Raw genomic sequence first — 13992 nt, forward strand, 5'->3', positions numbered from 1 at the left:
CCACTGCTCTGTTATCATGTCTGGGTGGCCAATCCATCATAATGTTGGCCCCTCCCACATTAAAAAGGTCTTGTTCTGGGTGTTTGGGACGTGGACAAAATTTTGGTTGAGAATGTGGTATAAAGACAGACAACCTAGCGGTCTGGATGAACAATTGCCTGGCCATCCAGATAGACGATTCTTGAAAAAAATGATTTTAGATGTATTTTAGATTCTTGAAAAAAATGATTTTAGATGTATTTTTCCCGCTGCCAACTTTGGGTGTCTAGCACCATATGTCCAAAACGGACTTAGGCATATCTTTTGATTATGTCCTCCATGTATTTTTACTTAGAACAGTCAATTTTAAAAAATGCAGTTATCCATATATATATATATATATATATATAGGACTTAAGGCTAGATTCACAAATCTGCCCGATCGGGACCGATCCGTATCCGAACCAGGCAGGTCCGTTGGAGTCTCCAAACTACAATATGCAGATGGGGGGGCGATCAGAGGAACGCCCCATCTGCTTGCCCGGATCGCTCTATAGCAGGGATCTCAAAGTCCCTCCTTGAGGGCCGCAATCCAGTTGGGTTTTCAGGATTTCCCTAATGAATATGCATTGAAAGCAGTGCATGCACATAGATCTCATGCATATTCATTGGGGAAATCCTGAAAATCCAACTGGATTGCGGCCCTCAAGGAGGGACTTTGAGATCCCTGCTCTATAGCGATCCCAGTGCATGCGCTGGACTTCCGGGCCTGGCAGAGATTTTTTTTTCTTTTTTTAACTTTTTTGGAGCCCGTGGTTTTAACCCACTTAAGCCCTTGGGTTAAAACCATGGGCTTGCACTGCAGGGAAAGGTGGGAGAGTCGGGGCAGGCAGGCGATCCAGGGCAGGAGAGTCGGGCCTGCAGGAGGAGTTCGGGGCAGCAGGAGATCGGGGCTGACAGGGCAGAGAGCAGGGCGGCAGAAGGCAGGGCAGTTGAAAAGGGCTTGAGCGACTGGTGTTGCAGGGTTTTGATTAGAGAATCGCGTCCCTGCCTACTTTGCATGCCATTGCTCTCATTTTCATGCGCGGATCGGAGGATGGTTGGCAGTGAATCGGGCCGGAGGGAAATCAGGTAGCAATGGGTCATAAACTGATTGGTACACGATCGGTTTGCTTTGTGAATCTAGCCCATAGTGTGTATTCAAAAGATATTTACTGATCATTAGGTCTTCAGTGTACATGAGTGCTAATTTTCTTTGCTTTAGCAAAACTGCCGCTAGTATTTTACATAATTATATAGGAAGACTGGCACTAAGGGTGAAATTCAAAGGGCGCTAATCACATAAACACTAAAGATACCCATTATATTCTTTAAAATGTTGATTTCTCATGACTTTTTGACTCTGCAGTTTTAAAAACTCTGAACTTCAGCTTTCTAACAAGAAATGATCAGTTTGTGTGACAAATTGCCTTTATCTGCCATCATCTACTATGTTAGATATTAAACCCTACTACTAGCTTGAAGCCGTATAACAACAATCCAGAATTTTAACACTGAACTGGAGATAGCTTAGATCCAAACATTCCTTTGGGTTTCCCAAACAGATCAAAACTCCTAAATACAGTAAAAACACCAAATATGTAGAAAGGTGACAACAGGATGGATGTGTTATTTTCATGTTTCATAAGCAAATGGATTTTCTAGAGAGTTAATTAAATATTTTAATATACTTTTGGTCATTTTGATAATCAGTTGCTTTGTCTAATAAGCTTTTCTCCATTGCTGGATGTATGTATAATATATAGAACTAGTCTTTAAGCCCGTTACATTAACGGGTGCTAGAATAGATGTGTGTGTCTTTCTTTCTCTCTCTCTCCCCTTGGCCGCTTTCTGTCTCTCTCTTTCCTCGGCTGTCAACCATCACCCCTTGCCTGTTCCACCTGTCCAGCAGTAGGCCTTCTCCCTTCCTTTTACCTCCCCCTATCCAGCAGCACTCCTTACCTGCTCCCCCTGTCCCTCTTCCCTGCTCCCCCTGTGCAGCAGCACTTCTTCCCTGCTCCCCAGTCACTCTTTCCTGCTCCCCCTGTCCAGCAGCACTTCTTACCTGCTCCCCTGTTCCTCTTCCCTGCTCCCCTGTTCCTCTTCCCTGCTCTCCCTGTCCAGCAGCACTCCTTATTTTCTCCCCCTGACCCTCTTCCCTGCTCCCCCTGCCCAGCAGCACTCCTTACTTTCTCCCCCTGACCCTCTTCCCTGTTCCCCCTGTCCAGCAGCACTCCTTACCTGCTCCCCCTGTCTAGCATGCGGCTCCTCTTCTTTAAAACAGCCTACCACCTGTAACATTTGTTTCCTGTGTCTCTCTCTCTCCTTAGTGTTTTGTTATTTTTTTCAATCTGTCTCTTTAGCCCCCTGTCCTTCTGTGAGTGTCTGTGTGTCTCTCTCTCCTTGTCCTCTGTGTTTTGTGATTTTTTTTCCAATCTGTCTCTTTAGCCCCCTGTCCTTCTGTGAGTGTCTGTGTGTCTCTCTCTTTGTCCTCTGTGTTTTGTGATTTTTTTCAATCTGTCTCTTTAGCCCCCTGTCCTTCTGTGAGTGTCTGTGTGTCTCTCTCTTTGTCCTCTGTGTTTTGTGATTTTTTTCAATCTGTCTCTTTAGCCCCCTGTCCTTCTGTGAGTGTTTGTGTGTCTCTGTACTTGTCCACTGTTGTTTGTATGTTTTTTTAAATCTCTGTTTAGTTCCTGATCCCCTGTTCGCGGATCTGAGTGTAGGGCCGTTTTGTAGGGCCGGGTCTGGCGGCACCGTGTAGGGCGGAAGCGGGAGGCGGGACCTCAGCACTGGCCGGGCGGCTCGCGCCGCCAGCCCCCAGGAGCTCCCGGCCGGCGGTGGCGTGCCATGGTGCAGGAAGAACAGAGATCGGATCAGGGAACACGGCACCGTGAGAGCCGGGTGAGAGCTGCTGCCCTCAGCTGTTTTTGTTTTTGTAGTTGAAAGCCACCATCGCCGCAATTAGGGTTCGCCGGCCGCCAGCGCTCAGCCGCACCGTGAGAACCGGGTGAGAGCGGCGACCCCCAGCTGTGTATTTTTTTTTTAATTTGTATTTGAAAGCCGCCACCGCAGCTCCTCTCTCGATCCTGGTGCAGTTTGAGAGAGGAGCTGGTACCATGCAGTGAGAGCCAGGGGTGAGGAAGGCCGCCGCAGCTGTGTAAGTTTTTTTTTAAAAAATTTGAAAGCCGCCGAACTATGGACAGTGAGAGGCGGGGCCGCGCATGCGCACTCGTTTTTTCGCGACGGACCAGGGAACACGTTTTTTTTTAGTGCGCATGCGCGGCCTATCATTTTATTATATTAGATATTTGTACAAGCGCCCTGTGTTTCATTATTATAAAGCCTCCATTGATACTGTAACTAGTGGATATTACAATAATTGTAAGATTGGTAATACAGCGCTGGTCCAGTGGCTCATTATTAAATACAATGTACAGCCATATATAAAACTTGGGCTTGGATTCCCAGCACAGAGTTCTGGTGTATGCTGCAGAGGTAGTGTCCAGACCAGTTGAGGGGGAAGAATCTTGGTCATCCCTCAATGGCAAGACCTAGTAGAGATTCAGGTTCATGTTTCTAGAATACAGAAGACAGCTGTGGTTTGTGGACTGAACTTAGTGGCACAGAGAATATCAAAATAAGGGAAAACAGTTATATGTGTTTGTGAATGAAGGCTCATAACACCACAGTCCAATAGGGGTCAGCTCCAATTGAGCTGGAAGCCCATGAGAAAACTGCTACCCCCCCCCCCCCCCCAATCCACAATATATAAGACTGGTCATAATTGATTAAGTATGCCTAGTTGTCATAGCAGCAGGCTGAAGATTAGAAAGACCAGATTTCAGCAAGGCTCAAATCTCACTCACATTCCTTGTGACCTTGGGCAAGTCACTTAATCCTCTTAAATTGTAAGCTCTCCATGGACAGGAAAACACCTACTGTATTTGAACGTAACATGCCTTGAGAAACAACTTAAATAGCATGAGTTACATCAAATAAACTTATTATTAGGGATAGTGCAGTTACGAAAAGCCACATACTGGGACCCTGTAGTAATATATTGTAGTAAATGACAACAGATAAAGACCTGAACAATCCATCCAGTCTGTGCGGCAGTCACACTTATCAATTCATGGTTAAACTAACAATGAGTATAATATAAAATACTTGATCAAGGTCTTTCTCTGGTGTTTCTGGGATATAGATTGTAGGAACCCGCCTAGCACTGTCCTTGTGTTTCAACTATTAGAGTTGCAGTCAAAGACCACTTCAGCCTTTCTGAATTCATCTTGTTATTTGAGAAACAGAGACCATAAAAGTCTGCCTGGCCTTGTCTTCATGTTCCAGCTACTGCAGTTGCTGTTGAAGCCCTTTCCAGCCCATCCTACATCAGATTGACAGATACGGAACTCAGACTATACAAGTCTGCCCGGCCCCGGCCTTAGTTCTTCACAGCTGGAGTCGCCATCTAAATGCCACTTGACATATCCATACCCATGCAGCCAATTAAGTTTTGAATTCTTTATACCATCCATTTTCTAATTAGAGATCCTCTGTGTTCTTCCCATGACCTTTTGAATTCCATCACTATTTCTGTCTTTACCAGTTGATAAATATTATATAAAAACAGCAGAAGCCACTAGTTGGCTATATTGGCTCTTATTTACTCTCCATTTTTTCCAGTGCATTGATTTTTTTAGTCTTTATTTTTCTTTATTTCTTTTTTTGGATTAGGCCAAGGCATTATCATATTATTTTTAATGCAATCAAAGATTGAACACCATTGTACAGGATACTAAGCAGATTTTAGGACTACGATACAAAATCTGAATCATTTCCTCTGTCTATATTCCCTAAGTTAGGAAATTAGGGAATGCCTACATTAATCATCTTCATTTTAAGAGTCATCATACTGTAAGCTGCTATAGCTGATCTCCTGTTAAAATCACCATTACATAAAATGGAGAAAGAAAATAAAAAGTTCTAAAGTGCTCTTTGCAAGATAGCAAATAAAACAATTTAACTGAAAAGCGTGTGTGTGTGTTTTTTTTATTCTTATTTTAATACTATATTTCGTATGTATGTGTGTGTTTTTATTCTTATTTTAATACTATATTTCGTGTGTGTGTGTTTATTCTTATTTTAATACTATATTTCGTATGTGTGTGTGTGTGTTTTTATTCTTATTTTAATATTGTATTTCGTATGTGTGTGTGTGTGTGATTTTATTCTTATTTTAATATTGTATTTCGTATGATATGTATCTTTCTACTGCTTGTCCACTATTTCTTGTTGTAAACCACCTCAAACTATTATGGCTTAGGCAGTATATAAGAATAAAATTATTATTTTCCAAATGGTACACAAGAAAATAACATCTTTCCTGCCATAGAAGTTAGATAAAAAGATGACTGATTTTGTTATTTTAGATAGCAGAAAGAAAGCACCATGTTAGTCTACTAAAAATTAAATGAAAGGGAGACTTAGCAGTCCCAAATAGATTACAATTTTATGCATTTGTTACGCTTATAACCTTCTCTCTATCCAACCTTCCTGTTTTGACAATTCTCTTTTTAACTAATCTGATTTCATTTTTGAGAACCTACTGAACAATGTGTAATGTCTATGAATGGAAGGAGAGGTAGATCAGGTGAAGGTTTTGCTGGGGCATGGAAGACAGCAGATAAGCTTTGTGCTCACTTGATGTGACTGATGGAATGTCCTCTAGACTTTTGGAAGGCATTGACTTAGCTGTGCTTCTTTTCAAAGCGCTCAAAATGGGATTTAATTCTTCTGAACCTGTTGCAAAACAAAACACGTAAACACTGCACACATATAATAGCTACAAAGTGAAAGGTTTCTTTTAAATGGTGCTGTTAATATCTACTTTGGAGACAGAATTAACGAAAACAAAACAAAACAGTCCTTGAAAGTAGTCTGAGCTTTACATTCACTTGACAGACATGTTGAATTATAATAAAAGAGGGGTAATAGTCTAGTATAAAACAAAGCACTCACTTTTAAGCTGCATGAAGGGTTCAATATTCAAAGCAATTTAACTGGCTAGAAATGAGTCTCAGCTGGTTTAATTACCTCTTTGGGTCTGATTACTGCTGTGAAAATGACTGGTTAGGGCAGAATCGGCACTTAACCATCTTGGTCACAGCATAGAAATTGGTCCTATCTTTTATGTGGTACCCCATAGCTGCTTAAGTGCTGAATATCGCACTTAACCAGCTATGTTGTAGCCAGCTCCAGTAACCTAGAAAAGCATCACGGAAGCCTGGATGTGGCTCAGCACTGAATTTCTGGTTAGCAAAACGCTGGACGCTGCTGGATATTAACCCCATTATTTTCTTTAAATGTGCAAAAATTGGCTTATGCAGTTTAGTTACGAATCCATATTTTACTATAACGTTCTGATCTAACAAATACATTTTAAATAGGCACTTGGTATAGATATTAAGGGATCCTTTTACTAAGCTGCAAAAAGCATATCAAAACAGCCATTGTGGGAAAAAAACCCCACATTTGCTGCTAAACTTGGGAAATGAGGGCTCTTGGGCACAACTGGGGCAGGGCAGTGCAAAGGAGTGACCACTGGAGACAGATAGTGCACAGAATAGAGCCTCGTGCTGTCATGACTGCTCATAGTGCGGCTGCACTGCAGCAGTATGACCGTAGTTTAACACAAGGCTCCACAGACTTCCCCCAGTCTAAACCCCTATCTTTCACGCACCTTCCTTGACATAGCCCTTCCCCCAGCCCCTCAGACCCCTCCCAAGTCTTCCCCCAACTATTCCTTGGTCCTCCAGTGGCCTAAGGCAGGAGCAGTAACCTCCTCACCCACTCGTGCCTTATCCAGCTCCAGGTTCCAAAACAGTGCCATTTTATACACACCCCCCCCCCAGCAGTAAAAACAGAAAACTACTAGGGGCTGATGCCACCATATTGGAACCTGAATTTGGAAAGGGTGTAAGCAGAGGGAGAACATTCCTACCCTGTGCCACCAAAGGACCAGGAATTACCCCCAGGTAAGTTCTGGAGGGAGACAGGGTTGTCTTGGGGAACTGTGGGAGGTACTTGGAGGACCAGATAAGGGGATGGGGAGGCTTCAAATGGATTTCATATTGTGCCCCTTGGCTACATTTCATGCCTGGACAGATAGCACAGGCGGACTTGCCCTTGCATTCAATGCAGTGCAACTGGGTGAGGTAAATGCATTTACTGCACAGTAGAGAATGACCCGGGGACATATTTTTCCCTGTGCCTGCAGGAACTCAATTTCCCTATCCCATTCCTGTAAGCTCTGCCTTAATCGCACAAGTCTTGAACACTTATGGTTTTAAAGTGTTTGAGGCTTGTGCAGGTGAGAACGGAACTTGCAGGAATGGGGCAGGGACAGGAAAAGAATTCACGGGGACAGCAAAACAAGTTCCCACGGGGACGGGGAAAAATTTGTCCTCGTGTCAATCTCTATTGCAAAGCCTTTGCACTTACTGTGCATTCATTTCTTCCTTAAAATGCAGTAAGTGCAACTGCTTACTGTACAGTCTACATGCGCATTCCCTTTGAACCTTGCTGTCAGTAGAAAGCGCTCGTGTAATTTCCTCTTAAAACTTGGAGCAAAGTTCCTTAAATAAGATCTGTGGCATGGCAGCAAATATAAGCAAATTTAAAGCAAGCTCCGGAGCAGGTGTAACTTTGTTGGGCTTTTTTTCCCCCTTTGAAATAAAGGCAAATTAATCAGATGTAATGTTATATACTATAGAAGCAGTTCTGTAAGAGGTCACTTACAATGCTATTTGGGAAATGCCTATTCTATAATAGCATCTAGATACCATGATTCTAGTATAAAACCTGCATTGGAACATCTAAATTTAGGTGTGACCAGATCAATATAAGGCATAAATGCACATGCTTAGGAGCCCCATTTAAAATAGGCAACTTAAAGTATTTTATAATTTGTGTGCAGAAATTGGACATACACTCATGCCCTTCCTATTCTATACACACATATATGCCTCCTTGCAGTTATGCGATATAACATTTATGTGCCACCATATTATAGAATTACTAGTCTTATAGCCCGTTAAATTAACGGGTGCTAGAATATGTGTGTGTGTGTCTGTCTTTATTTATTTTTCTCTCTCCTTAGCCGCTTTCTGTATTTCTATCTTTCTTTCTTTTTTTTCCTTGGCTGTCCACCACCACCCCTTGTCTGCTCCCCTGTTCATTCTCCCTTCCTTTTACCTCCCCTGTGTCCTCCCCCACCCCATCACTGCTCACCTTATCCAACAGCAGCCCTTCTCCCTTTATTTTACCTCACCCCTCTTCCTGCTCCCTCGTCCATCAGCACCTCTTCCTGCTCCCCCTGTCCAGCAGTAGGCCTCCCTTCATTCCCCCCCCCCTGTCCATCAGCACCTCTTCCTGCTTCCCCTGTCCAGCAATATGCAGTTCAACACCAGAGAAAGAGAAAAAACACTATACACTTTGGAATATAAAAATAAAGCAGTGCAAATTTACAGTAAAACTGCATTTTCTGTTAATGAAATTTAAAATAAAATTTTTTTTTTCTACTTTTATTGTCTGGCCATTTTATTCATGTTTATCCCAGTTTCTGCTCTCTTCTCTCAATTTTCTTACCAGGGTTTGCATTCTATTTGGCTCTTCTCTCATTCCTGTCTTCACTTCCTCTCCTACATCCATCTCAGACTTTAACCTTATCTTTCAGTTTTCCTCCATTTATTTTTCTGCATCTCTATCTGCTTCTAATTCTCCAGTTTGTTTTTTTGGGAGTTTTTTTTTTTTGTTGTTGCTAACTCCTCCCTTCCAGCATCTTCTCTTTCTCTCTCTTCCCCCTTTATTTTCAGTCTTCTAACCAGTATCTGTCTTGCTCCCTCCATCCAGCATATCCTCTCCCCTTTGAGTCGCGGTTCAGGCCTGAGATATGAGGCTGGAAGCCGATTCCTCCCGGAAGCAGTCCTCCATGTTGTTTTCCGGCCGCTGAAAGCAGGGGGGAGTGCCGCCGCTCCTGTTCCTGTTCAAAGCAGCCTGCTTAGGTTCATGGGCAGCTGTTTTGAACCTCGCAGGCCGCTCTCCACATGAAGCACGTTCCTTCTGACGAGATCGCGTCAGAGGGAACGTACTTCATGTGGAGAGTGGCCTGCGAGGTTCGCTACAGCCGGCCTCGAACCTCATCAGGCCGCTTCAAACAGGAGTGGCAGCGGTTGGTGCGGGAGGGGGGAGTCGTCGACTTGTTCCGCGCTGTGGAGGCGATCGTTGGCTGTGTAGGGCGGAAGCGGGAGGCGGGTCCTCAGCACCGGCCGGGCGGCTCTCGCCGCCGGCCCCCAGGAGCTCGAGGCCGGCGGCGGACATGGCTGGTGTGGCATGGTGGAGGAACAGAGTTAGGTGACGTAAAACCCGCGCATGCGCAATCATGTTTTTCGTGACGGGACCAGGGAACACAATTTTTTTAGTGCGCATGCGCGTCCTACCATTTTATTATATTAGATGCACTTAAACATGTGCTGGTAACTCCATGTGTTTTCTTCTAGAATTGACTGTCACATGTTTTTCCTACCTAGGCACCCTGGTTTTAAAACTACCCTCTCAACGTACATAAATTACGGCATCATGTCAGTATGCCATATCAAAATCACCACTTTCCCCAGCTAGAACACTGGCACTGCAATAGCAGCTTTTCAGAAAGAGTGGGTAAAACTGTGGAAACAATGAAAGATCTGCAATAAAATTAATAAAGGAAACAGATTTCACAAATGGCAAAAATCATATTCATCTTCCACCAGTGTATTTTTAAATCATTAATCTTTTCAATAAAGTTTGACAGGTTTAACTCTGTACTCTATATAAAAAATCTAATTCAAAATGTAAGGGAAAAGAAATTTAAAATGCTCACGAGATGAAGCACGCCAACTAGAAGAACAGGAACCTGCATTTCCATCTGAAAGACTTGAATCATCATATTTGGCTAAGTCTTCACCTTCTTGATAAGGTGATGCAAGGTAAAGTTCAACTGTGCTCCTTCTAATAGAACTGGCTGCATCTTTAATTGGAGTGCTTTCAGTTACATAGCTGGATGATACATTGCTTTCAGTTATATGCTCATAGACATCTGAGCCAGCAGCCTCCTTATTACCATCAAAGGAACAGTCTATATGTTCATGTTCAAATGTTTTTTCTTCTTTATCCTCTTTACTTACAATTTCATTTTTATCTCCTGGCATTAAAGGAATTTCAACTGATTCCACATTTGCATGGAGTGGTGTTTGTTGGACCTTGGAAACTGTTTTATCACTTGTCACAAAGTCACCTACAACAGACTGCTCCTCATCTTTTTTATCATTTTGTTTCATGCTCTCTTTTGCAATCGGTGACATCACTTGTAAACAGGATTGAATGGAATTCAGATTAGTAGGTATAATATTGGGTATAAATGGACTCTGTTGAGGTTCAGAGTTTGGATCAGGAGGAATGATATCAGTTCTCCGATACGGTTGAGATGCAGCTTCTACAACTTCTTGATACAGTTTCTCTAAATTTGTCTTAAATGCCTGGCTTTCTGCATTTGGTGGTGCAACTGTTTTTTCTATTGACTCATTTACCTCCTGGGCAAGATCAATATTTTTCTGGTATCCTAAATAATCTTTTTGATCAAATTCTATACTTTTTACAGAAATTCTAGCTTCATCTAGATGGTACATTTTTCTGGAGTTTTCTTTTGAAGGTGTTATATTTTCTTGAGAAGTGCTGGAAATAGATAGAATGGAATCTTTCTCATTCTTATAAGATTTTTGCTCATCACAGCTAGGGATGTTTGCATACATATCTTTCCTATTAGCAGATGCTTTGTCTAATTTAGTTGACATCACTGAAGCTTCCTTTTGCAAGCTCTCTAACGCAAGGTTTATATCTGCCTTTTCTGGAGCAATAGTCTTTTTTACAGTTTCTTTTACTTCCACTGGATATTCTTGATCTTTTGGAGTATCAGAGGCAATAATGTGGCTAGACTGTATCATATTTTCATCTGAACCTCCCTGTTTTTGTCCAAAAACGTTTCTTTGAATCTTGCACTCCTCAGAAGTGGTCAGAGGCAATGGAGCAGGGACACTAGCCCCTTCCTCAGACAGCTTCTCTAAGCTCATTTTAAATTCATTAATACTGGGTTTTGATAAAGCAACAGTCTTTTCAATAGATTCTTCCACTTCTTGACAGTTTATGGAATAATTAGGACTACAATGCATTGCTTTCTCAAGATATTGTTCCTGATCTGGTGGAGAATACTTTTCAGAAGGTAATTTTGCTACTATAACCTGATCAAGAGGAGATGAAATTTCTAATGCTTCCCTTTGTAGTTTTGCTAGACTAATATCAAAATTACTAAGATTTGTTTTTGGAGAAGAAATTGTTTTCTCTATTATCTCTCTTACTTCTTCAGAATATTCTCTCTCTTTTTGGTAGTCTTTAGGCTGAATCATCTTTGAGTCTCCTCTCTCTTCTGATTGTGAAGCTGTACCATAGGAGATTTGGTTTCCTGCAATGTCCTGACATGAAACATGTGAAGGCTCAGATACTTTTTTGACTATATTCTCTGTGTCAATACTGTGCTCTGCTTTTGGTTGAGTCATTGTTTTTTCTACAGGCTCTACAGTCTGCTCTGTAGAACTTTCCAACACTTTTTGCAAGGGATCAGTTAAAGTATGATTAGTCTGTATTTCCTTTTTAAAGGAACATTGCTGCTCTGATCTAGAAACATTTTCTTGAATATTACTGTCACCAACAGCTCCCAGATTCAATGGAGAAGGTGTTTCAGAAGCTTCCTTATGCAGCTTCTCTAAGCTATTATTAAATTTAGTGAGATCAGTTTTCAGTGGAACATCTGTCTTTAAAACAGTCTCTCTGACTTCTGAAGGGCATACTTCTTTCTCTTTTTGAAAGTCAGAAGATTCATTGCGACTACGCTCTATCACTTTTTCAAAAAACTTTCCCTGCTTCGTTTGAGAAGGTTCTTTCAACAATATATTGTAATTTGAAGTTTCACCTGCTTCTCTTTCCAATTTCTCTAATGCCACATTAAATAAACTGAGTTCAGCTTTGGATGGGGCAGTTGTCTTTTCTACAGTTTCTGCAACTTCCTTTCTCAGAGGCTCCACCCCTTTGTGAACATCAGTGGGAACACTTTGGTTATGGTGCATCATGTTCTCTGATGAGTGCCAAGGTTGTCTGAAATCTTTTTCATTGTTTTTACATTTGGTATTAATTGGCTGGTAGACAGTATCTTGATTTTTTTGTGCTTCTTGACTAAGTTTTTCTAATCCAGTATCATATGTATCATCATCAGACTTTGGTTGTATAATATATTTTTGCTCAGCCTTTACAGTTTCTTTTGATGAGCATTCATTTTCCCCAAATTCAACAGGCACAATCTTGTCAGGCAGCACTGTTTTTTTTGAAGAGCTTTGATATTTTTCTTCTTGAGGAAGCCTTTCTTGAATGTTTAGCAGTTGGTTTTGGCCTTGAGTCTCTAATCTTGTCTGGATATTTTCTGACATAGTTTCATTTGCTTCCATTAACTCACTCTTTGTTTGGATGTCAGAAGGTTTAGAAGTATTTATACTTGGACTATGAGTAACTGAAGGTTTGAAATCCATTTTGTCTTGAGCTTTATTTCCTACATTCCAGAAGTTTCTCAAACTCTGAAACTGAGAAGGATTAGATACATGATCCTTATGATCTTCATTCAATCGCTCTTTCAGAGATAAAATACTAAAATTTGCCTTCTGTTTTGATGCAGATGTTTTGTCAGTTTTCAAGGGAGAAAAATATTCATTTCTTTTTTCAAAATTTGTACTCATCTCTGCAACATTAAATGCTTTATTAAACTGAAAGTCTTCAGTAGTAGTCGATCCTATGCATTCTTTGGGCTTTCCTTCCACAAAGACCACGGTCTTCTCTGATTTATCAGTAGTGTAATCTAGTCTTGGTTTATCTGGAATCATTTTTGGCTCCATCTTGTCTTTCTCCCACAAGGATTTTAGATAAGTAATATTAGAAGGTGGCTGTTCCTCATCTTCTAGTTCAACTCTTTTGAAAGTAACCAGGTTATATTGGCTTGAATCTTTGAGTTCAGTTGGAAAATATTCTGAATTAGTTTCAATACTTTGATTACTTTCTTCATTAGGCTTTTGCTTAACTAAAGATGAATCTCTTCCCCCTTCCCAAAATGATTTCATGTCACTTACTCTTCTTTTCTCCTGAGATGGCTCCACAGTTTTAAGTGGTTGCATGAATTCACTTTGCTCCAAAATGCGCGGTCTCCTCCATAAAGCAATTCCACTTTGCATATCTTCTTGATCTTGAGCATCAGGTTGTTTTTCCACTATTTTATTATGGCCATCTAATCCAATTTTGTCTTCTGATGCCTTAATTATTTTTGTAGTACCTTCCAGGTTGGGTTCTTTGAGGAACTTTTCAGGTGGCTGAACATTTGTTGTTCCTCTTTCCTCGAGGGACTTTAGATCTGCCTCTCTGTTTATATTATTTGGTTCTTTATTTGTAGCATTATAATATATTTTATCTTCACCAACTTTATTCTTTCCAAACAGCAAATGTTCTCTTCTGTGCACCATATCTTGGTTCTTCCACTTTTGGTCAAGGTATGTGGGTTGGACATTCTCATCTTCTGTTTCAGTCTCTGTGGGAAGATTAACATTATCTATATTTCCAGACTTACCACCACCACTTTTACTGTTTCCAAATGATAGCAACTCCCCTCTCCAATGTGTGTTTTCAGAAACATGTAATTGGTTATCATTATCAATTACATTAGATTTGAATCTTTCTTGTGTAGAAGTTATGAATGTGAAATCACCTGAAGCTGCTCTGGTATTTTCTGTAAACATATTATTTGTTTCTGTCTTCAGTGGTACATTTGTTTCCTCTGTTAGTTCATTA

General features: G+C 41.2%; 1 protein-coding gene across 17 annotated transcripts in view; it reads right to left on the reverse strand.

The window, feature by feature from the left end:
• SYTL2 (synaptotagmin like 2) overlaps window positions 1-13992 on the reverse strand; it is a 259334-nt gene that overhangs the window by 72620 nt on the left and 172722 nt on the right. For 9 of the 17 annotated variants that reach the window (XM_033948916.1, XM_033948909.1, XM_033948910.1 and 6 more), the window contains 2 exons: window positions 9938-13732; window positions 5719-5817 (listed from right to left, as the gene is read on the reverse strand). The exons of 3 other annotated variants lie outside the window; for them this stretch is intronic. In XM_033948916.1, coding sequence (XP_033804807.1) covers window positions 5719-5817; window positions 9938-13732 — 3894 coding nt within the window. The remainder of the gene's footprint in view (window positions 1-5718; window positions 5818-9937; window positions 13733-13992) is intronic. 5 more of the 17 variants (XM_033948915.1, XM_033948913.1, XM_033948911.1 and 2 more) reach the window with 2 other exon arrangements.

The sequence above is a fragment of the Geotrypetes seraphini genome, chromosome 6, assembly GCF_902459505.1.
Source record: "Geotrypetes seraphini chromosome 6, aGeoSer1.1, whole genome shotgun sequence".
Taxonomy (NCBI): Eukaryota; Metazoa; Chordata; class Amphibia; order Gymnophiona; family Dermophiidae; genus Geotrypetes; species Geotrypetes seraphini.